At 38.1% G+C, this 22,864-nt stretch overlaps 1 protein-coding gene across 1 annotated transcript; it reads right to left on the reverse strand.

Annotated features, from left to right (window-relative positions):
- Positions 1 to 1,622: 1,622 nt before the first annotated feature.
- On the reverse strand, positions 1,623 to 20,633 carry LOC140941377 (electroneutral sodium bicarbonate exchanger 1-like). Its single transcript, XM_073390369.1, has 17 exons — positions 20,471 to 20,633; positions 20,130 to 20,214; positions 17,879 to 18,010; positions 14,600 to 14,908; positions 12,543 to 12,910; positions 11,388 to 11,633; positions 11,115 to 11,189; positions 10,610 to 10,779; positions 9,880 to 10,054; positions 8,611 to 9,210; positions 7,494 to 7,772; positions 6,894 to 7,072; positions 6,697 to 6,769; positions 5,892 to 5,960; positions 4,992 to 5,165; positions 3,983 to 4,174; positions 1,623 to 3,576 (listed from the first exon to the last, which is right to left on the reverse strand). The coding sequence occupies exons 1-17, from the start codon at positions 20,498 to 20,500 to the stop codon at positions 3,094 to 3,096; spliced, it is 3,639 nt and encodes a 1,212-aa protein (XP_073246470.1). The 5' UTR covers positions 20,501 to 20,633; the 3' UTR covers positions 1,623 to 3,093.
- Positions 20,634 to 22,864: the final 2,231 nt, after the last annotated feature.

The following is a 22,864-nucleotide window of genomic DNA, read 5'->3' on the forward strand; positions in this document are numbered from 1 at the left end:
AACAAAACTTCCCCAACTAAACAAAAATAATAAAGGCAAAAACTGCTGTATATTAGTTATTTTGTGGTTAGAAAGATCGAAAATTACTCACAATTTGCTTGAAGCTTCAGCAGTTGGGCCGCGCGTGCTCCTGGACAGAACACACAGACCTGGAATTAGGTATCACACGCGTCCGCCATTTTGAAACGTGCGGATGCTTTGCAGCCGCTCCCTTGGTGGTGTTTAGTCTTCCACGTCCCTTTGCGGCCAAAGAATAATCAAGGTAAGAACTATGGGGGACTCGTGAATATAATGTCTTGAAATTTGAAAATAGAGAGGTCACGTGTAAAAGAAATATTATTTAAAAATTGAAATGATTACTGGCATAGACTATGAAATTATATACCCGCGTATCCAAGAGTGGGTTTCTAAAAATAACCACTCCAGGGTTCAGTTTCAGCAATCTAGCTGTTACATTTTTTGCTACCCCGTTTTATTATTATTAAAACAAAAATACTTGAAATGCGGGCGGTTACTTGAAGTGCTTTTCATTTTTAGTTCGTAAAGAAAGATATAATAGCCGCGCGAAAGCTAGCCTTAGAAAACAGCCGACATTTGGCGACGCCAGTGCTGGTTTCCACGAGAAATGAAAAATGAAATGAAATGAAATGAAACCAGGGCGCGGCTGAACCGAGGTCAATTCTGCCTTCTTCCCCATCTTTGGCCTCAGTTCAGCTCTCGCACGAACGGATCTCTTACCATAAACGACCGACACAACCAAAAATTGGCCTGCACGGATGCTACCAGAACTTAACTATACGAGAAGTATCTGGAATACTGTAAAAGAAAAACAGTAAGGACGAAATGACGCGCAGAAGTACCGCAAGGGTCGACCGACAAATGAGTCCGTCTCATAGAAAGTCAAAAACGGATACAGAGAGGTAATGAGCATCTCTACGGGGTGTCCGTTAAAGGTTGTGTCAATTTTTCAAGTTAACTGCAATTTAATAAAATAAACAGTTCTTTCAACCTTCATGTGAACTTTATTTCTTACTTTAATAAGAGCTTCATTAAATGACAACTGTTTGGATTTTAAGAACGGATCACAGTTATTAAGAAGCGTCGAATTTAGTTTATTGGGTTGCGGTTACTGACGACTTGTCATTTTTCCCCCGGGGTTTGTACTGTCAAAAAGTCCTACTTACGGGTAATGAAGAGTTTCTACTTTATATCATCGGAAATGGGAAAGCTATGCAAGAACATTAATTTCATTCTCGGCTGGTAAACGTAGCCTTCCAAAAACCAACCTTACTTATGAGTGAGTTACTTTAATTTACAGTGTTTTAGGCATAAATATTGATCATTCGACAACTCAGTTACTTTATAAATTGGCATTCTCATGATTCTAACAAAATGAAACATCACGCATCGTATTACATTATTTTCTTCACGTTACACTACTTTACATGTGTTATCTCCGAGAATCATGAAATTTATGAAAGAAAGGAATGTACTATTACTCAAAACACCAAAAAACATTACACAACCATGAATAAACCGGCACATAGAAATTAAAACAGTACGTTAAATTTCCTGACTACCTGATCTAAACAATTCCATATTATACAAATCTTATCCACAAGTAAAATGACAAATTTTATTTTATTGAGTCTTTCGCCTGCTGCATAAGTTTGAATACATACTTCTTCAGGTTGTAATGCACAACTATAAAAATCATTGAAAAATGTTTCACTTATACCCACCAAAACAAGAGATTGAATCAGTTTTCCGAACAAAAAAACTGACGCCTTGGTTTGAGTAATATAAAAGTTTTCTTAAGAGTTTTTGGTTCCAAACATTCACAGAAATCTGGTACATTCACTGGTGATTCAAACAGGTCGTTAATGGAGATGAATATGAACACAACAATCTAATCTCTCCACAAGACAAAAATAATTAGAGGAGGATTCTGAGCCTTACATGCATTAGTGGAGAAGGGGGGGACAACATACCCTACCCCAGCCCCTCTGCCAAGTTGAAATTTCCAATCTGTTCCCAAGCTGGTTGATTAAACATTTATCAGTTCACATTGTTTGGGGAAAAATTTCCAACGTGTAAATTAAACCTTCAACTATCAAGAAACCAGAAAATGAAAATTCACAAAGAATACATTTCATGGAATAAAATTCTGAAAAATAAATAGTACCATGCTAATAAAGTACTGCTGACAAGAGGATTAATTTTAATCGCTGCGCCATAAGTTATTGTCCAAAGTTAAAACTACATTTCAAGTCTTCATAACTAACCCTGAATTTAAAGTAATAATATTCATGTAGAGGTTGAAAGTGAAGATTAAAAGCAGTTATGTGAGGGCCTGCCTCTTTTGTGGCTCGACTAAGTCCACTTAAAATACAAAAATACCGAGATTTATTTAACGCAGCAGAAAGCACTAATTTTGCGAAACGCTTAAATTATTTCTATTTTTCTCCTCTTTTTTTTTCTTTTTTCTTTTGAGTACTGAGGTTTGGCCATTAAGGCGTGGTTTGTTTCAAATTAACTTGCAACAACCAACATTATTATTACGAAACACGTCGCAGGGCTTCTCTAAGTACCTACATCTACATCTATCAAAAAAAATTATGTCTAAATACACCCTTAACAAACAAACTAATAACTAAAACTTTTTTCATCTACTAAATAGCATTTAAAATGCTACTTTTGTTAAACTATTAATCAAGGATAGAAACCCTTAATTTTAAATAATTATTTTTAAGATCCCCTTATCCTATTGAATACAACATCATTAATTTTTACAGTTTTTATGATAAGGTATGATGAAATTATTGTTGAAAAGATCTTTCTTACTTTCGTGACAAGCAATGCCGGTCACCTTTTACTAAAATGGTCTCTAATGTTAAACGGCCCGCTGATATTGTCATATATCTGGGAAGAATTACACTTACATTTTAAAACGTAAAAAAAGTTCCACATCAGTCAATTATAATTATTTTCTAGATATGATTGACTTGGCCAATTGGTGCAAAATCACTGGCGTCTCTTGCATTGTGTATGGATATGTTGTTGATTGGGCCAAGGTAGCCACCGAGAATGCACTTAACAGGGGGCTTCAGCATCACCTCCAACAGGGGCTTGGCCATTTTGTTGGTCACTAGGAGCTTCCTTCGTCATGTCTTCCATCTCCAGTAAGGACTCCTGAATCTGGTCCATGTCGATCACTACATCATTTTTATCCTCGTCAATGGCTGCAAGTTTTCTTTGTAATTCTGCGTCACTTCCCCCGTCGTCATCATCATGGTCCTTATTACCAAGCATCCACAGACCTTCGTCTTCTTCTTCTTCTTGACCCTCACTGTCCTTTTTATGCCGGTTATGCTTGTCTCTGTGGCGGTGATGATGTCTGTGCTTGTGTTTATGCTTGTCACCAGATTTACTGCCCTTTCTGCTCTTTTCTGACTTCTTCGCTGAGCCACCCTTGTCAAATGTCTTCCACAGAGATGTTTTGCACATTTCTTCCGTGATGTTGATGGGTTTTTCATGAGGAGTGGTGCCATTTAATGCCTTGCCATCAGTACCATTCTGCAAATGTATATCACAATAACCGATTAACAACCGTGTCACTAAGTAGAGGTGGGCGCCCGGGATGTTCACAGGCTTCCACTTTTGGCAAAGCCAGCCTAGACAGAGTTACGCCCCCATGGCGGGTAAACCTGCGCCTTCAAGCAGCCAAGAGCCCCCTCCGCCAATGGAAAAATCAAAGGGTGGGGGAGAGACAACACCATCAAAGAAACCTCACATGCATTATTTTTGGGACCAAAAGCTCTATTTACATTTCTTCCCTTGACTTAATTTAGGTTACATCACTTAGCTTTCAAACTCAATCGAGTCATTTTGTAAGTGAAACAACCTTTCACAGTCACAATGAGACTCTTAAGAAAGCATGCAAAATGGGAAAATTAAGAAAGCAAGTAAATTCAATTTTTACCATTTTGCCATCTGGATCATCCCCATCACACCCATGTTCATCATAGTCGAAGTCATCGTCTTTCTTCTTCAATGCTTCCAGCTCGGCTTTTTGTTTTTTTATGTTCTCTGGCATCAAATCATCCAGCACTTCCAGTTCGTGAAGGTTGAAAATCTTCTCCATAACCTTACGGACAGCCACCAACATCAACACCTAGGGTTTAATCAAAGGGCTCATCAAAGTGAAATCTAAAAACTACATCTAAGCCCTCAGTGATTAGCTAGCCTGCGCCATAGACGAAACTAAAGCTCTGGTTAAGTCCATCTGTAAAAAATCACTGAAGTCCTTGGTCTGCGCCCCTTCCTGTGTACCAGGATTTGAGCATGTGCCATGATTGGCCTGTTGAAAAGGCCAGTGCCGATTTGCCAATAAGGTTGAAGGGAAATTTGAGACACACCTCTAGGAATTAGTTGTGTTCGTGGTGGAGGGAAGGACAGGTGGGTAGTGGAACAAGATTTTCATCAAAATGTTCAAGTCAAACGGTCTTTTTTAGCCTTTTCCTCAGGCCTCCTCCACTGAATGTTGAAAGATCCCTTCCCCCTGCATTAGCCTGACAACAGAGTTGTTCTTGACCATGAAAACTGATGACATCACAAGCGATACAAGTGATGTGGATCTGCACGGGTAGCCTGCATAGCAGGCGCTTAGAAGAAAGAACGGGGCGTGCGAGGGAGACACGCGAGGGGAGAGGGAGCTCTTGTCTCCCTTGCACTCCAAGGGCAGTTATTGGGCAGTTCCAGGGCGAATGAGTTAATTTTGTCACTCTAACTTTTTGAATCTGAGACTGAAATCCTTCGGTGATACTATTCAAATAAACCCTTTCTGGTAGAACATTTACATGATGCTCTCTGATTAGTAGGATTTTACACAATGAAATTGGATTTTTTGTGAATTTTTTCTCTGGTCACTATCACGAGTTTGATGGTTAAAGAGGCTTGACTGTAATATAGTACAAAAACAATGAACTAACCATGACAGGGAAGATAAGAGCTGCTGGAGTAGACTTAATGGCCCAAAGGACGGCCAAACAAAACAGCTGAATAAAGGTGAAGATGTGAATTCTTTTGAGTGGAACTTGACGTAGATACATTAGATCAGGCTGGTGCTTGATGGGCATAAAGATGATCTTTAACCTCTCATAAAACTGTTTACAAAACAAGGAAACAAGACAAAGTCAAACTTCATATAGACGAGATGTTAGTATCTGAATTGTCCACTTTGTGAATACAATGTGTGTAGGATGTCTCAGGTTGCTTAACCCTTTCACTGCCATAGAGTTTTGTGAGGTAACTCTAACTTTTGAGTTTATGGACGAAATCCTATGATGTGACCATTCAAATGAAAGCTCTCTGCCTGTACTTACACATGATGCTATTTGTTTGTCAAATTTTAGAACATGAAATTTGGAAATTTGGTCGAAATTTGCCTTTGGCCACATTTGGCAGTGAAAGGGTTAAAACGTCAATAAAAGTCAATATTAATCTATAAGTAATGACTCCATTATACTTAAATCATTCTGTATCTCTAAGTTTGATGGGTATGTTTCTGTTTTGTTACTATATGTTAAAAAAAAGAATAAAAGAAATTCCCAAATAGGATACCAAGGAATTTGTAAGTGTTTCCTTATCTGTTTTCAAATGCAAAATGTACATACAATAGTATGCTTTGATTTCAATAATAATGCCCTTTTAATCAAAACTATTTTGTCATCATTTTAATTTGTTATTACTGTTGGCATGGTATGCTATGAGACTTGACTGACTTGTAACATCTTGATTTCAAGTTTTCATGAGAATGACAAGCAAGTCATTGGGGCTCTTAAAGAATGAAAGAGAATTTCTGTTTTTTCCAACAAGAGTTTTAAACTAACCTGTAACCCTTTGAGAGCAGAAAATCCCATGTAGAAGAAAAGACCAAAGAGAACAGGCATAGGAACATACTGAAAAAAAAACACAAGTTATTATAATTATTGGTAAGATGGACAAATTCTAAATAGTTTGATGGGCAAGATTTTAAAAGCAAAAGGCTAGTCAGTAAAAAATGTACTTTATTTGAGTGTCAGTGCATTTAGCACAAAAGTACTGATTCATTGAGGACACGGACTGTTGTTTTACGTGGTCATCTGAGCCATGCGAAGGTCTAGCCATTTGCAGGGCAAAGGAAGTATGTTCTCAGTTCATTTCTCAGTTATTTTAAGACCCTGAGTACTGGTCCAGCCCCAGAAATTGAACCCATGACCTCTCAATCTGCATTCAAGCGCTCTAACAACTGAACTAATCCAGTACTGGTTAGAAGTGAGGAGAAGCAAAATGTAACAAACAAAAATTGATTCATTATTTTCGTATTGCCTATAATACGCTGACTCTGTTCACCCCGCAAAATTTTGCAAAAGGTAAACCGGTGCTTGGTAACTCAGGATTACTAAGAATATCTGGTCAAACATGAAAATTTCTCACAGAAGAGTTCAATCAGTGAGAATGATTGTGGGTGATGCAAGCAACATAATGTGCTGTTGAATTCAGCTGACTATTTTCAATTAATTCCTTTGACACCTTAGAGTCTTATCAGAAATTTAAGCTGAGTCAAATTATGTAAATACATTCCCATCAGGGTCCTCTTGGATTTGGTTCATATGTCTTAGAGTGCTAAATTAGTTAATAGCACAGAATACAAACCTTCAAAAAGGGGGCAAGAAACACAGTCAAACCAATAAGGAGAAAGATGAAGAAGCCAGTGACACGTTGTTCCCTAGAGAACAGATCACACACTGTTAATAGCAGTGTTAGATGTGCACATGACAAGCACCAAATAATAGTGTTCTGTAACCATTTGGCAAAGGAAAAATAAACTAGGAAGTGAAGAAATGACATACCTTACACCAAGAAACTGCACCTTCTCTCCAGGAGCTGTACATTGTGATTCTACAAACAAGCTCTGTACATGACCAACAGAGAGAACAGTTGCTGCCACAACCCACGGTAAACCCAACAGTGAACAAATTCCAATTATGATGGCAACGAGCAAAAGATCTAAATGATAGCCAGCACCTTTCTGTGGGGAAAAAAAGGAACAGTTTAGAAAAAAAAAATGGCACCACTACAATAGCCGGCAATGCAGCCCTTTCCCTTGGGTGCATGGGTGTTGCTGCTTGCCTAACTGTCATGCTGAATTCCATAAACATTGAGGAGTTGGGTGGGTCAAAGGGGCTTGGGAAGGGGACAAGGAAAGAGAGTACTCCCCAAGGGTTACTCCTTCGAGTGTCCCCAAAAGGGTTCTTCAAATCTTGTTATCCTGATGTTTATTTTCAGCACCCCGCATGTCAATCCTGAATCTAGCACCCAATTTGCTATAAAATCCTGAAGCCTAACATTCAAACAAGGCAAATCTCAGATCTGTTATTGCAGAAAGGGGTTATCTATAGTCACAAATCACAGAATGAAACAGTGAACCTGAATTTACTGAGCTACTTTACCTTTAGCTTATGCTCTCGTCTGTTAACAATCAGAGCAGTGATCTGCTGGTCCATAAATACTAGGATTGTTGCCAGAAGGGCTGGAATAGCTGCAGCGGGAATGGTCCATACAGGATTTTTACCCAGGGGAGGTACAACCCAACCCCTTTTTTCAGCAGCCGTTGGTTGAAATTTCAATGGGATATCAAGCTTTGGTGTGTTGACGCCAAATGCGAGATCCACGCTCACCATTATTATTATGGCAATCAGGATAGCAAAGTCTGAGATAACTGCCCTAACCTGTAGAAAAATGAAGCATTTGAAAATTATTGATTTCCTTTAATATATAGACACTGATGAAATACCAGGATTTTTCCAGTGACGAAAATTTGGTATCCAGCAAAGAAACAATTTTCATCTTTCACATGTGAAGATATCACGGTTGTCATGGTTACTTCAGTCATGGCCAATAGAAAAAGAGCATCACAGCATCTCGCCATGGGTGTCTATATAATACACAGAATATTACATGCCCACTTGTGGATACGAATTTTATCTTCTCGTGTTCAATTTGATATCTCATGAGAGATCAAGTTGAACACTCGAAGATAAAATTCATATCCATGCACGGGCATGTAACATCCTCTATTTAACACAGATAATTTAAAAGACTTCTCTATTTGAAACTCAAGTAATAATAATAATTTTACTTTAAAACATAAAAGTAAGAAGTTTTCATTCCAAGTTGAGGGTGCTGTTAACTTGATATGTTGTGAAACACAAGTTTTCAACTCTTTAAACTTTCTATCTCAAAGGCAATGCTAAAAGCATTTTAAGAAGTTGCAGCTGTTTGATCTGTGGAAGAATTCTCTAATACACTTATGGCATGACACAGTATTAGCTCATCAGTATTTTACAGAACGGAATTATTGTGAAATTAATTTTACTTTTTGAATTTTTTTTTCCAGTTTGGGTTTGAGAGCTCTCAGGTATAACCTGTCTGTAGACCTGAATATAGTGTGGCTATTCACGTCAAAGATACTAAGTCTTTGTAGTCTTTGACAAAAAAACTTCATTTATTCTCCTTTCCTTTCCTCTTTTTGTAACATTCAAATAAAAGAATAGATGAAAACCTCACCCTTGTTGGAAAATAAGAACTGTTACGGAAGCCCTTCAGTGAAATTGCCAGTGCAAATGTCCCCACTGAGAGAATGACAGACAGAAAAAATACATTGTCATTGCAGCCTGTACCCACAAGTTTACCACCAAATCTTGCACAGTCTCCCATTGGGACATCCACGCGATAGAGAGTGTCGTTGCTTCCATATGTAAAATTACTTATTGGCGCATCTTCCCGTAGGCAATGACACCTATGCCAGTCAATATATCCCTTCTGAACAGGGTGATCATCCAAAACATGGAAGAGCTTTTTGAATCCTTCAACAATGAAAATCAGAGCAATTAGAGTGGCAAAGGACTCTTCTGTGAAGCGGGTGAAGTATCTCACAAATGCACTGGCATCAGTTATAACAAGGATAAAGCAGTATAACATTGTCCAAATTCCAATCCATAAGCGAAATGGCAGGTAGTCAATACCACTGCTTTCACAGAATGTGTACAAAATTTCTTCAAACACTAACATGGGGCCAGTGGCACCAAGGATAATGAGAGGCTGACCACCAAAGAGTGAGAAGAGCACTCCACCGATACCACCTGCCAAGATCTGCTCCATAGCAGCCTACAGGAAGAGAAATGATGTAAGATGACTATGACAAAAATAATACCCTTTCCCTTCAGTCCACCTTCATTAGCAACTGCCACATGTTAGCCAGTCAATAAATTGTAAAATAGCTATTGGTATTTCAAAATAGACTCCCATAATGGCCTATACCGCGAGGCTCCACCCAAGATGGTTACCTTTTTGAGGCTTCAGGTATATGAAAGGGTAGAGATTTTACAAGTTGAGGTATATAAAAGGGTAAGGAAATCTGTCATTTCGGTATGTAAAATTGCTCAAAAGGGCTAACAATGCATGTTATGGCTTTGAGAAAGTCGAAGAAACGTTCTGGATTGGTGATTTATTCGTATTTAAAGACAGCGCATTAACAGCAGTAAAAAGGGATGCAGACGGGAAAGGTGTTGGACCTCAGGGTGGAGCCTCCCGGTATAAGACTTTGTTGAGTACCCCCATATACTGGAAAGTTATACTAATAAAAAAATTCCAAGACAGGAAAAATTGAACAATTCATTCCTTCGTTATTATTTTAGAGTCCCTTGTAGAGACAAGGAAGATTAAAATAATATCAATCCAGGAGACCAAAGAGGCAGTTTAAAACTTTTCTGTTAAAAAAAACCCTTTTTTTGCATTGACTGATTGATTGTTGGATAATTGACCAATTAACCTTACCATGTTCTTTCCTGTCTTTGTTCCCATCAAACCTCCAAATGTGATAATCGGTGTAAGACATGCAAAATAGATGAAGATGACAGAAGCAATACACTGCGGGTTAAGCGCATCCTTGAAATCACTCCAGTACCATGGAGCACGCCGCTTGATATCATTAATCAGGCCCCCACAAAACCTGTGAAAAACATACCAGTAAACTGTCAGTGCAGTAGTTTCACATCTGAACATAATGCTTAACAAAACAATACAAAAAGAAAACAGAATATGGCATTCAGGATATAGAAACATGTAAAATTTACACCTGATGCAAAATGTAATATTTCAGGCAACGTTCACCATGTCATGAGTGAGAAAAAACAAGATCTGAACTATGATCCACTGTAAAGTTGACAGCAATTAATACATCTCCTTTGTAAAACACCCATACATTGGAGTGGAAAAGTTGATTTCATTTTTGAGGATTCGAGTATTATAAGCACCGAACAAAGTTTAGCCAGTGTTGTAGACAATCACTTGTTGGATTAATAATAAAGCATGGGAGAGGAAGACATAATAAATATTCTTATCATTTGCTATTATCCAGACTCTCAGTAATACGCTGCAATTAAGGACTATTTTAAGCTCTTCTCTTTTTCACCCATAGCAGTTTCTGATGAGTGTGCTAAGCTTTATAACAGAAGCTAGCAAATTAATAACATTCCACCGCTATTTAAAAAGCTATGTCCCTAACCTTCCTGTTTTCTTCAGCTGTTCTTCTCTGTCTCCTGCTGGGTCATGTTCTGGACCATCTGCATTACCTCCTGTCTTGGCGATCTCAAGACGCTTGTCCTGACATGGCACAGCATCTGGTGGCTCAATACGAATGGATGGATCCCATTCACCTGGGGGTAATACTGTGACCTGTGAAATTTAAATAATTAAAAACCTCATTAACACCATATTAAGACCCAATTTACACAGGTCGAACAAATTCTTAACCTGTGCAACCCATTTACATGGAACCATGCAAATTGTGTTACAGATGGCAGTACTGTTGCCATTCAAAAATTTGCATGGGTCCGCAGGTCCCGTGTAAACAAACGGCAGGTCTGTTTGTCTGTTCAAAAATGTGTTTGGACCCATAAAAATGGACTCTAAGACAACGCAACAGAGAGAAAAATTTTCAAACTCGTCCAGATACCTTAAGGGTGACAGCAGAGAAACCATCACTTACAAAAGTGAACAACATAAGTTACCTGCATCAGAAACTCATCAATTCCAGCTAACAAATCCTCACGACAGTGTGCTTTGTAGGCAACCGAATGAAAGACCTGTTGTAAAAACGGAACACAAATAATGAAGTTCATTGTACTAAGCTTTTTTTTTTCATTATGAACATGAAAGGTATAGTAAGATAGCTTTTTGAGACTGAGAGTTGAAAAGAAAGTTCACTGAACATCCACAGGTACTGTTTTAGCTATAAAAGCAACAAAATTTCTTTTTATCAAAAACACTGGCATAGAACATACCTCATCAGACATAAGGGTTCCTATGGCACGTCCAACCTCGTGATAACGCCCAGGTGTACCAGGTGGACCCAACATAACAAAGATGAAACGGGTGGGTACAGGGACCTCAGTAAGGTCACCAAGAACATGTGCATTCTCCAGACGGACAAACGCAGTCACAGGCTTCTTCAAGAAATCCAGTTCTCCAACAAGAACGTTGGAAGCTTCAGCACCTGGTGGTATTTTCTTCATGAAGTTGGCATCAAACTGAAAAGAGAATATGCAGGTCTTCCTTAATCCCTTTAGTCAAATTTGAACAAAGAGCATTTCAAAGCATTCCTTACTTTCAAGACTGGGGATGAAAGTCTCTGGTGTGACCAGTAAAAAACATCTTTAACAGTTTTTGCATGGTAAGTATATGTTGTCGTTGATAGTGACGCGTGCTGATATTAAGCAGTTTTGCTTGTAAATCTCAGTTTCAGCTATTACAGTCAACTCTCACCTGGTAGACACCCCGCTATAAAGGACACCCCGATATATTATCATAATACGGACAGCAGCTAAATCCCAGGCAAAATTAAATTACAGACATTTGACTGAAATAAACTCCCGCTCTCACTAATGAGGACACTTGCTTCAGATCCCTACAGTGTCTGATATAAAGAGAGTTGACCATACTGGGAAAATTCAACAGGGGTGCACTCGCGGTTGTTCTAGTAGCTGACAACTGTGTTTTGTTACTAATGGCAACTACACAACGAAAAAATGAACGGCTAATCAGAGTTTAAAGAAATGGCTTTACTGGTGACAAGAAGAGATTTCCTATCAAAAACTCAAGCAGAGCAAAGGTGGTGCAGTGGTGCGAGCTAGCACTCGCCTCCCACCAGTGTGGCCCGAGTGTGAATCCTGGCATGGACTCCATGTGTGTACGTGAGTTGAGATTATTATTGGTTCTCGGTTTTTCTGCAAGTACTCCCGTTTTCCCCTCTGCTTAAAAACCAACGATTCCAAATTCCAATTTGATCTGGAATGCATGGACACATTTCAACAAATTCTTAACAACTCCTAAGTGTACTGTGGGTAAACAAATTACAATATTTATTACAATGACAGTTTTCCTGTGTTGACATAAAGAAAAAGTCTATGAAATAGCTTTGAACACTGTACCACAAAGGCTTCATCGTTACATTCTTCATTATCCTCTTTTGCATCACTATCCTTTTGCTTCCCAACCAAATCCACTGCTGATGGTAGTTGAGGAAAGTCGCCATCTCTCCTATCTGTTTCATTTACTACTTCTAATTTTGTTGGGGATAATGCTGATGTCTTATTTGAGGAGTCCGATCTTTTGAAAAAGTCTGCCAAACCAGCCGATGAAGGTTTCTTGCTGAATGAAGGGAAGCTACTAATGCCAGTCTTACTCTTTTTCTTCTCTCTTGCACCCTGACCTTGATGCCGTTTCTTCTTTAATAGAATATCTCGCGCCCTCTGTCGGGCGTCTTGTTCCAGATGCATTTTATTCACCATGTCATCAAGCACAAGATCTATGACAAATACAGGAGAATCAAAAACTATCCTTTGCTGGTCAAATTAATGTTCCTAACATTTCTTTCTTTCAAAGCCACCTGAAATACCTTAACATTACATCCAAACCACTCTAAGACAGCACCATCATATTAATTTACAATTTTATAGACTGTTCACAGTCCCCTATTTTTCCATAAGACCATTGAGATCAAAGACTTTGTATTAAGGGCGGTGATCTTAGATGAGTGTCAAATCTACTTAGGGGGTAGGGGACAGTTTGGAAGGAGGAGAGAAAAATAGAGGGACTGTACCAACATCACTGCGACTCGCATTCAGGGAGCATGACAGGAATTTCATACCTTTTACTATTCATTAATTAACAAACTCTGCTTGCGATGAAAAACATGCCAGACATATTTAGCATCAACTTGGGGTGTTTACAAACATCTCCTTTCGAAACAGTGATTATAATACAGTTAAAAGGAGATTTTCAAAATAAAATCGGCCAACACACATGGCTGAAACATCTTCCCAAACTAAGCAGCAAGCACGCTCTCTTCAACAGGGAAATTTCTGACTGCCATTAATTGTAAGACGCGCTAAATCTCAATGATCTCATGGAAAAATAGGGGACTGTGAACAGTCTAACAATTTTACATTATCGCAAACACACCACCAATTAAGGTTCCAGACCTAGCAGCATGAAGGATGTTTGTCACATAAACAGTGTTCTCCCTAAATTTTTGCTTAGCAGGTAAGGGACTATTAATGGCCTTTTTGGCAAAAAAAGTATGTGCCAGAGGCACACTTTCCTGGGGGGAGGGGGGTAGTCAAGTGAGGGACATGGCTAAAACCTCGTTGTGAAATTTAGGAGCTAAGTTCTCTGAAACATCATTCCCTCATTTTAAGATCTATTTTTACACAAATGAGCCTTTGTTTAAAACCTTTGATTCCAATAATTTTACTGTGTCTTCAATGCTCACTTTCCAAAATGCATGGCCCATTAAAAGAAAAGCTGCAAATACTTCAGTACACTTCCATATATTCATTCATTACCTTGATCAGATTGGATCACTACTTGCATGTTTTTTAAAACAACTTGTTTTATTTTAGTAAACTTTCAAGTGGCTGCAGGTGGTAAGAAGTGTTGCTTCAGACGATAAATTTTACCAGTTACCACCTGATAAGGAGAACACTGATAAACCTAGTTTAGTTGGTAGAAAATCTAGACTACAGTTAACATTCTATTACACAGACACCTTTCCAACCAGCACTAAGTGTCTGTCTTAGAGAGGTGTCCGTGTGTAAAGAAAGGCAGGGACCAACTCTAGGTGTCCATCTTAGTGAAGTGTCTGTCTTATAGAGGTGTCCATTAAGAGAGAGTTGACTGTAATAACCACTGAAAGTCATGGGTTTGATTCGTGTTGGGAGAACTTATGTTACCTTCTATCTGCATTTCTTGTGTCACTGACTGAAAAAAGCTTAATTCGCAAGAATTCTATTGCACAGTACAGTCACACTTAACTGAGGATTGTTTTTATTTTTTTGTTAACTTTTGTTATTTTTCGTGCAGTGCTACTCAGTGACATGTATGTTATTTAAAATACCATGTGGGATACAAACGAATATAAAATAGTGTGTTAAAAGTGGATCTCCATTAGATTTTTCTCTTCTCAAAACAATCACAAATTTTTCTTGCAACTCACCAGCAATTTGAGTCAAGTTACTAGCATTCATGTCCAATAGCACAGTTCCACGCAAAAGAGAACTTCTCAGCTCAAACAAACTGTAGAGCGATAGGGTTCCAACATGAGGTTTACTCCACCGATCACCACCTTCTTCCACAGCTTCCTCAAACTTTAACCAGCGTGCCATTTCTCTCCACTCCTCGTTTCCATCCTTGTCACACTGCAAAGCTGCCAACTCCGTGAACATTTTATGAGATTCATCATTTTCTTCTCCTCCAAGGATAAACCGTACCTTGTCCGTTGGCAGTGATGATGATGTACTATTATCTGAAAGACACCACGATTTGTTATAACCTATGAAAAAACTCATAATAATTTATGATGAAAAAGAGAGAAATTAATGTTTAATGAGTGTCTTTATATCTGATCAAGACATGGCTAAACTTTACTTTTAGAATGAGTTAATCTATAGGAGAGATGTGCAGTCATGTATTATCAGGAGTAAAAATTCTCGTCTTTGCCTCAAGTTTTTACACCTGATAATACATGAGTGCCTGCTTGTTTTTTAAATGGTACAAAAATAATCTCCTCATAGGAAATTATTTTAATTATTGACATGTTTGAACATACATCCACTTTTTCCAGTATAGTCAAAGAAAACCTGTTACTGACTCACCTCTTAGAGTCTACTTATATATACTTATATTCAAATCTGCAAAAATACAGCTGATTCTCCTTTCCAAACATACTTGAAGGCTTAGGATTGGGGCAGTAAATGATCAGACCCACAGCTGAAGTAGTACAATGACCAAAATCCCCTGAGCTGCACTAGAGGCATTTGACAATTGAAAAACATTCCTGACTAGTTATTTAAAAGTACAATACCTACACTGATAAACATGTACACTCTATTGTAATATTGCAACATGTTTTCTTATAAAGATTTATCTCATTGACATTCCGCAAGGATTTTATTCACAAATAAAACGAGCCTGGCAATGCATAAACTGAGGTCAAAATATAAAACTTTTAATTCTTCCACAACAACAGCTCAGATACAATGGATGCCAAATGACATCACGCTTCTGTCATAAAAATGTATCTCAACCAAAACGTTAGGCAAATACAAACCACATAAGTTTTTAGCGACTCTTTTTGGCAGGTCCCCAAAACTTATGGACTATAGAATATTATTAAACTAACAAACCATATGGTTCTGCATAAGCCTAAAACAGTAACATTATTTTGATCATAAACGTGAACTTCAAAAATTGCTTAACACATACAAATGGACATATTTTACATCAAGTCACGTAAGAACTTAAGTTCACATAGAAATAGCATATACAGACTGTACTATAAGGAACTCTGTTTATTTCACAAGCTTAGTGTTAAACTGAGTTGCCATGACTACTTCTTCCCCCTAGGCGACCATTTATCTCTATTTTATCAAGTTGACAGTACATTTAGAAATCTGAAACCTAACTTTGATTTATTTTTCAAGCCCAGTTTAAGTGCTATGGCCAGAATTGCGTGCTGACTGAAATAACTATGTAAAATTATCATAAACTCTGGTTATTGACCTGATAAGTCAATCAACTTGAATTGTTGGTATTGGTCATCCAGCGTCAGCCATAAACCAGATATCACTGGCTATAAGGAGTCTAAATGAGAGAGCTGCATTTTAAACTGTCTTTTGTCATAGAAATAATGGACGCTATTGTTAGTCAAATTGTTGGTTTGTCCAGGCATTCTATTATTGTCAATTGCTTATGACATGACTCAGGAAACCTTTCACAGTACATATGTGTTTGCAGTCTCTTAACCAGCTGGGGCATAAATGAAGCAATGAGCTACAGGGGTTTAAAAATTGCAGAGGCTGATAAACTAACAGTTTTGAACTAGAAATATGTTTATCAAACACTTTGACGAAGTAGGGAACAGTAAAGTAAGGCCTTAAATTTATTCATTAGCATCTTATTTTTCTTAGCCGGTTTCAAAATCTTTTTTTAAAATTTCATGCGCTAAAGACAAGTCTCTAAAATTTTATTGAGGTTGAAAACTAAAGGAATTTGCGCTTCATTAAATTAATTGATAATTGAAGAAAATTAATTGGTGTTTTTTTATTTCAATGAGGAAACAAAATAATCAGTATTCTACATCTCGAGTTGATTGAAATGTTTTACTCTTAATTAACAGAAACAACTTGCTAGTGGATATAAAATTAATGGTGCTTATTAAAAAGTCATTCACAATTATGTTCTTAACACAAAGCTTACTTTCCTAGGTAAAGAAATAAACAAAAGGCCTCTAGTAAAGAGCCTTCCAGTAAAAATAACTCAACCGTAAATAAACAAGCTTTTGTCAATTTCATGATTCGTACCCTTCCTCATTAAAAATATATTTGCTAGCTTTTTGAGGTGTAAGTTTAATTGAGAGATCAGCATAATTTTAATGAACATAAAGAATAGATGTCGCTTGTACCATTGGCAGCGTTTGATCTGTATGAACACGGTAATCGGGTGCAAAGGAACGCATCTCTTTTTTTCAGGGGTAATATTTGTCAACTTAGCAGCTTGAGCTCAATACAGCCACATTTTTTGTATCCGTTCACCTGAAGTGTACTTTAAAATACTTGGATGTTAGATCTCTCAAGACAGAGGCTCATATACAGCCGATATGAAAACATTGAGAAAGAATTGCAGACGTAATTTTCAGTATTGAGATCTCGACTGAGAAAAGTTTAAGTGGAAAAGGAATATAGTCACTCGACAGTCGTCAGTGGAAACCATGTGATCTATATTTCCCGAGTTTAAAAAAAAGTTTACAATACAAGTCTGAAAAGTTTGACATACAAGCTAAAAATCAGCTATCTTCCAAACTTCAAACGATTACTTCCAATGAAGTACACAATAAAGATTATCGCTTTCGGATTATGTAATTTCATGTAGGTAAGCTGACATACACAGACTGTGGATTGAACGCGTGACAGGAGTCGTGAACAACAAAAAGTAATTTGAGAAAAATAAGAGTCATTTAACCTAAGCAACAATTTTCTATTTTTTCTGGCGTCAATCGTGAAAGTTAGACGATACACTTAGCAAGCAACTAAGCATCAACAACTCGCAAGCTAATACAGAACACCCTCTAATGTTATTTTAATTTCTGTCGCGTTGCAGCCTTTCTAGTACTTCAACTACAAACAAAACGAAAATGCCCACCAAAAACAAACACAATTTTGTTCATATGGACAGAAATACATCTACGTGGCATTAACCAAGGGCAGTAAATTCTAACCTTTCTCGTCGATAGAAGTAAACGAGCCATCATAGGCTGGTCTGCGTCTACGCCTGTGATGGTGATGTCTTTGATGATGATGTTTTCGTGGTCTTAGGGGAATGTGAACTCCAACGTAAACTTGACGATGATCTAGTAGGAAGAAGAAATAAATGATGAGCTAACCAAACCAACCTTCCATTCATAATTCAGCACTGTCACATAAAAAAAATCTTTCATACGATCGCGTGTGCAAAGTACGAACGAAAATTCTATTTTCTATAATATTCACGCGTACGTTGATAATCGAGTTCCCCGATATATCCAGTCGAGCTCAGAGCCCTGTTATCAATGTGTCCTGGTATTTCGTCACCGCTCTAGAAAAAAGAAGGAAAGTTGTAGTTGTCCATTCAAATTGTTTGACAAAAGGAAAATTTCTGCGTATTCACCGGCTGCGGGAACTCCATCGTCTGTACACCAATTCTGTTTGAAACCTCGCTTGCGTGCATGTCGCGCTTTTATGGCAGCTCAGGAAGACTGGAGCGAACATCTTTGATACTGCACGACATCAACAAGAGCTATATCCAAATTTTCGCTTGCAAATAATTTGAGATTTTGCGGCTTTCAAGGCGGAAGATTCGAATATTAATATACTAGAGCATTACTCTTTTTGCTCATAGACATTTTTTTTTTTCTATTTACCACCTTTTACCTGAATTTGAGCCTAATTTCACTGCTTTTATTGCAGGTTGCACGTGCGCATCAAATGCTAGCTCTATATTTCCATATAACAGGTGTCATAGTTCATTTTCCTTTTAAACATTCTTACAAGCTATATACCGTACACACTCGGTGAACTACAAGGCGTTATTATGCCGAACAAATGAGTGACAAAAAGAATTCACGGTAAAATCACCAGATCAGTTTTATTTTCAAGCGCAAAGTCACGCGCCGTACTCTAGTTGTTAGTTTTTGTTGTTGAAAGAGGTCATTCCATGCCCTTGGCATGAAAATTTTGTAACATCTGTCTTCAACAAATATATTGTTGTTTAATTATGGCTCTATAATGACTCCAGATATATACCCTCTTGTATGTACTTTCTTTTATACCAGACTGACGAGCCTGAACCATGCATGTATGCATGGTAAAATATACCCGAGATGCCAAGATATTACTAGGAACTAAACGAAAACATTGAATGCTAAACTTTTCATTAGGATTAAAAGTTTTTAATCTTAATTTCGCTGTTTTCCTTAAAACAGTCAATTATTGTTATTATATTATTTCTTTCCTCCATCTAATAAAGAACAGTAAGTTGTAATAATATAGTCATATAAATCAAAACTTCCTTCCAAAGAACTCTTTGCTTTCTGCTCGTGTCATAAAATTACTTTCAAACTGAGGAAACTCACAAAGAAACACTGGGCAGTAAAAGTTTTACAGATATGTTTAATTGGTCCACAAATTGTTACACAAAAGCATTTAATTTAACAAGTATAATGTTATTTGGAAGTAACTTAAGTTAAGGAATTTTGACAGTTTTTATATATAGATTCTCTTTGATGTCATCCCAAGTCATCCAACGTCACACATCTTCGTGATCAAGTATATTATGTTTTCAATAGGCGACAAACAAATGTACTTTTGGTGAAAAAAAAAAGCTGGTAATATCGTTCTTAGTCACACGCAATGATCCCTCGGAAGAGTAATCTCTGATTCAATGAAACGTCTTTACACCCGGCTTTACAATTAAGAAATTTCACCGGAAAGAACCGAGAAAGAAAGTCAGGAAAATGGCTGGAAAAAACGGGCAAGAAAGAAAGCGTATATTTTATTGAAAACTTGTTATCTTCAAGTTTCAATATTATAACGGCTTTTAAGTCACTGGCCATTAAACCTGGCAACTGTGAGTTCGCTGTATCACAATGTCGTGCATTCGAAGACACAATTGAAAACTACCTGAAGACGTCATTTCTGGTCTTCTGATGTTGGCAAATTTAAGATGCTAATATCGGTTGTTTTTCCTTTGTTCACTGGCTAAGCCTATCACGCTATTGAACTGGCAGAGAAACAATAACGAGTATTCGAGCTAATCGGAGCCAATCGTAAGTTACTTTTCAGTTTCAAGGAGCATTTTAATTTGTGAAATACCGGCCTTCGAGCGAATGAGTTTTTCAGATCCTGCAAGATCAAGCAATACTGAGAATACTGAGACAAATTGGCTAAGGGTCGGAGTGCTCTTTAAAAAGTCGTAAGGCACTATTTAATTACCTTGAATTTCTAAATCCTCTATTTCAGAGCGGTAAACTTCGTGCGAATGCGGATCAATTGCCACGTCTCCGCCAATCCTCGAGCCCTAAAACGACAAAAGCTGAAATTAACATCTGTCATTGGTTTCAAAAGAGAACAACTTAAGCCAAGTCATTTTGATTTTGACCATTCTGTTTTATGGTAGAAAGGGACTAACTAAATATTTAGTAAGTTTTAAGAAGGGAAAAGCGATTGTTGCGCGTGCAGAGAGGATGGATCAAAATAAAACGACAGAATGAAGCTTAAGCTTAATTTGTGGTCGGTACTCAGTTGGAAATCTTATAAACAAAACATAAGCTTACCGTTCGGGGCCGATATTCTCGGGAAATCATTCTGCGCAAAATATCATTCGTCTCCTAAGAGAGTCTTTTAGAATATTCCAGTGACGATTCAATAAGTCCTTCAAACATGCAATTATTTTCGATCTCGAACTCCGCCATTAACAATAATTACAGGCAAAACGCACAAGCTGCGCATCGCCGTTGTCACCATTTGCAATCCTCGGAAATGTCATTCAAGGATTTGACCAATCATGATGCAACTTCGTCACGCAAGCGATTGACAACCTTTACTTTATTTGGCCAGTTCATTGTTCGTTTTTTTTTATGAATAGTAAATTATAAACACAGAACATTGTTTGCATGTAACTCCTTTGGTTTGACCTTTAAAAAAGTGTCGGGAAAATCCTAGATGGCCTGGGACAAAGACTTGGCGGGGCGGGGGGGGGGGGGGGGGTTGAAAGTTGACTTCTTTAAATACGAAAAGAGTATTTTATCATTTTCATGCAAGATTCAATTGTTTCCGACACAACAATCAACAATTTGGAAATGGACGGAAGTGGAGCAGTTTAAAAATAACATGTAAAGCAAGTCAAAACAATTGTTAACAGGCACTGAAACTGAGACGAGGGGATTCCTTCTCACCACAAGACCTACCAGGATCATAAGAGGCGCTTTGGCGCTTTCTTTAATGATTTTGTTTGCAAGGTACCTTTATCCTCACTGTATTTCCGTTATTCAGAGACATCTGAGATTTACTTTAAGGCTGTTTTTCCTAACTCAGACCGGTTTTCACAGAGAGTGTAGGTGCAATTAAAGCCGGTGTCACGTGACAAACTGTGTCCTAAGGATTCTCTTTAGTCCCTGTTAAAAATCTTAATTGAGCGGACGTTTGTCGTAGCCAAAATTTCTGTAAAATCAAACTCCACCCTATTGAGTGCCATTTCTCTCAGTCAAATCCAAGTTTTCCTGCTTCTCATTAGCACCGAACTCTTTGACAGCCTCTGGAGACCTTTCTACACATCCTGGCGCCGGGAGCCCATATGGGCTCCTGCTGGCGCCTATGGACGACAGCCGCTCAGTACTTAGTTTCTCTTCTTCCACAAGCCTTCATCTCGCTTTCCACTCAAATAAGATTTCAATCATTGCCCAATATGTTTTTTTTTGTTAGGCTTTGATGCCTGCAGGGAAGACTGAGTTGAACATTTTGTTTACGGCCGTATCTCCGTCGATTTCTCCGAGTTTTATTGGTATAAGGTGTCAGAACCAAGAAACGGTGATACTGTTTAAGCATGCAACCAGTCAATGTATGAGCTCCTGATGAAACAAAACCCTTTATTCTGCCCCTTATGTATCACCAATACTGCTGTAGTTAAAGTGTGGGGCTGGAGACGTCCTTGACTCACGGGGGCAGGGCTAGCCTGTGTTAGGGGGGGCTTTACACAGACGTGTAGGGTAGGGCTGCGGGCAGCTGCTTTCCCCGCTCTTGTTGGTCAACAGTATTCTTGGTCTTTGAGTAGCTCTTTAAAATACACCGATTCATAATGAAGATTTTCACACATATATTCCATACAATCGGGTGAGATAAAAACAGGAAACGCAAGGTTCCATGCACAGCTTCAGTTTGATTTAAATAGCTTTGATCAAAACATTCTCAGTTTCGAGAATAGTTCATTCTAAACCATAAGAAAAGATTTAATTAGAAATTGGAATTTTTCGCTATTTCTCTTTCAATTTTACATACAGTTCATTTTACATTTACATACATTTTTCATTTTTTAGAAATTCAAAGGTTTGCTCAACCTCACAACTGAATTCACGCTCGCGCGTTCTAGTCTTTTTTTTAAACTTCATAGAAGGACATCTGTGAGCTTGGAGTAAGTCAGCACAGAATTTCCCTGAATTGTCGGCGAATTTCGGTAATCGTCTATCGTTTAGCTAATAATAAGCTAGCCGTTGATTCACTCGTCTTGCTCGTTTGTGGACTGAGTCTTATTCCCCCAAAGATAATGTAGCCTGTTCCAGGCGTTCAGATGGTGGGGAGTGGGCAAAAAATTAGTTGGGCGCGGTCTCCCCTCGTTTTTTCCCCTCGTGTTCCGCGTATTACGCTCGCCGCGTACGATTTAACTCGCTCCCCACCATCTGAAAGCCTGGAACAGGCTAACCCAAAGAGAAAGAAAAAGCTGAGTGTCTGGCAAATTGTTTCCAATCAAAGATTTGTGAAACTCTCCAAGTGTTTATATATACACAGTTATAAGCACCTTATAACTTCATCTGCGCGCTTAACGAGTGTCTTTTGGTCCATAACTTTCAAAACAGCTGCTCCACATAATGAGAGAGTATCGAAGTATGACTGTACAATACGTTTCACAAAATCAACCTAATTCGTCCCTTCGGGGATTTTCCTAGCTATCTCTT

Source organism: Porites lutea, chromosome 6, assembly GCF_958299795.1.
Source record: "Porites lutea chromosome 6, jaPorLute2.1, whole genome shotgun sequence".
Taxonomy (NCBI): Eukaryota; Metazoa; Cnidaria; class Anthozoa; order Scleractinia; family Poritidae; genus Porites; species Porites lutea.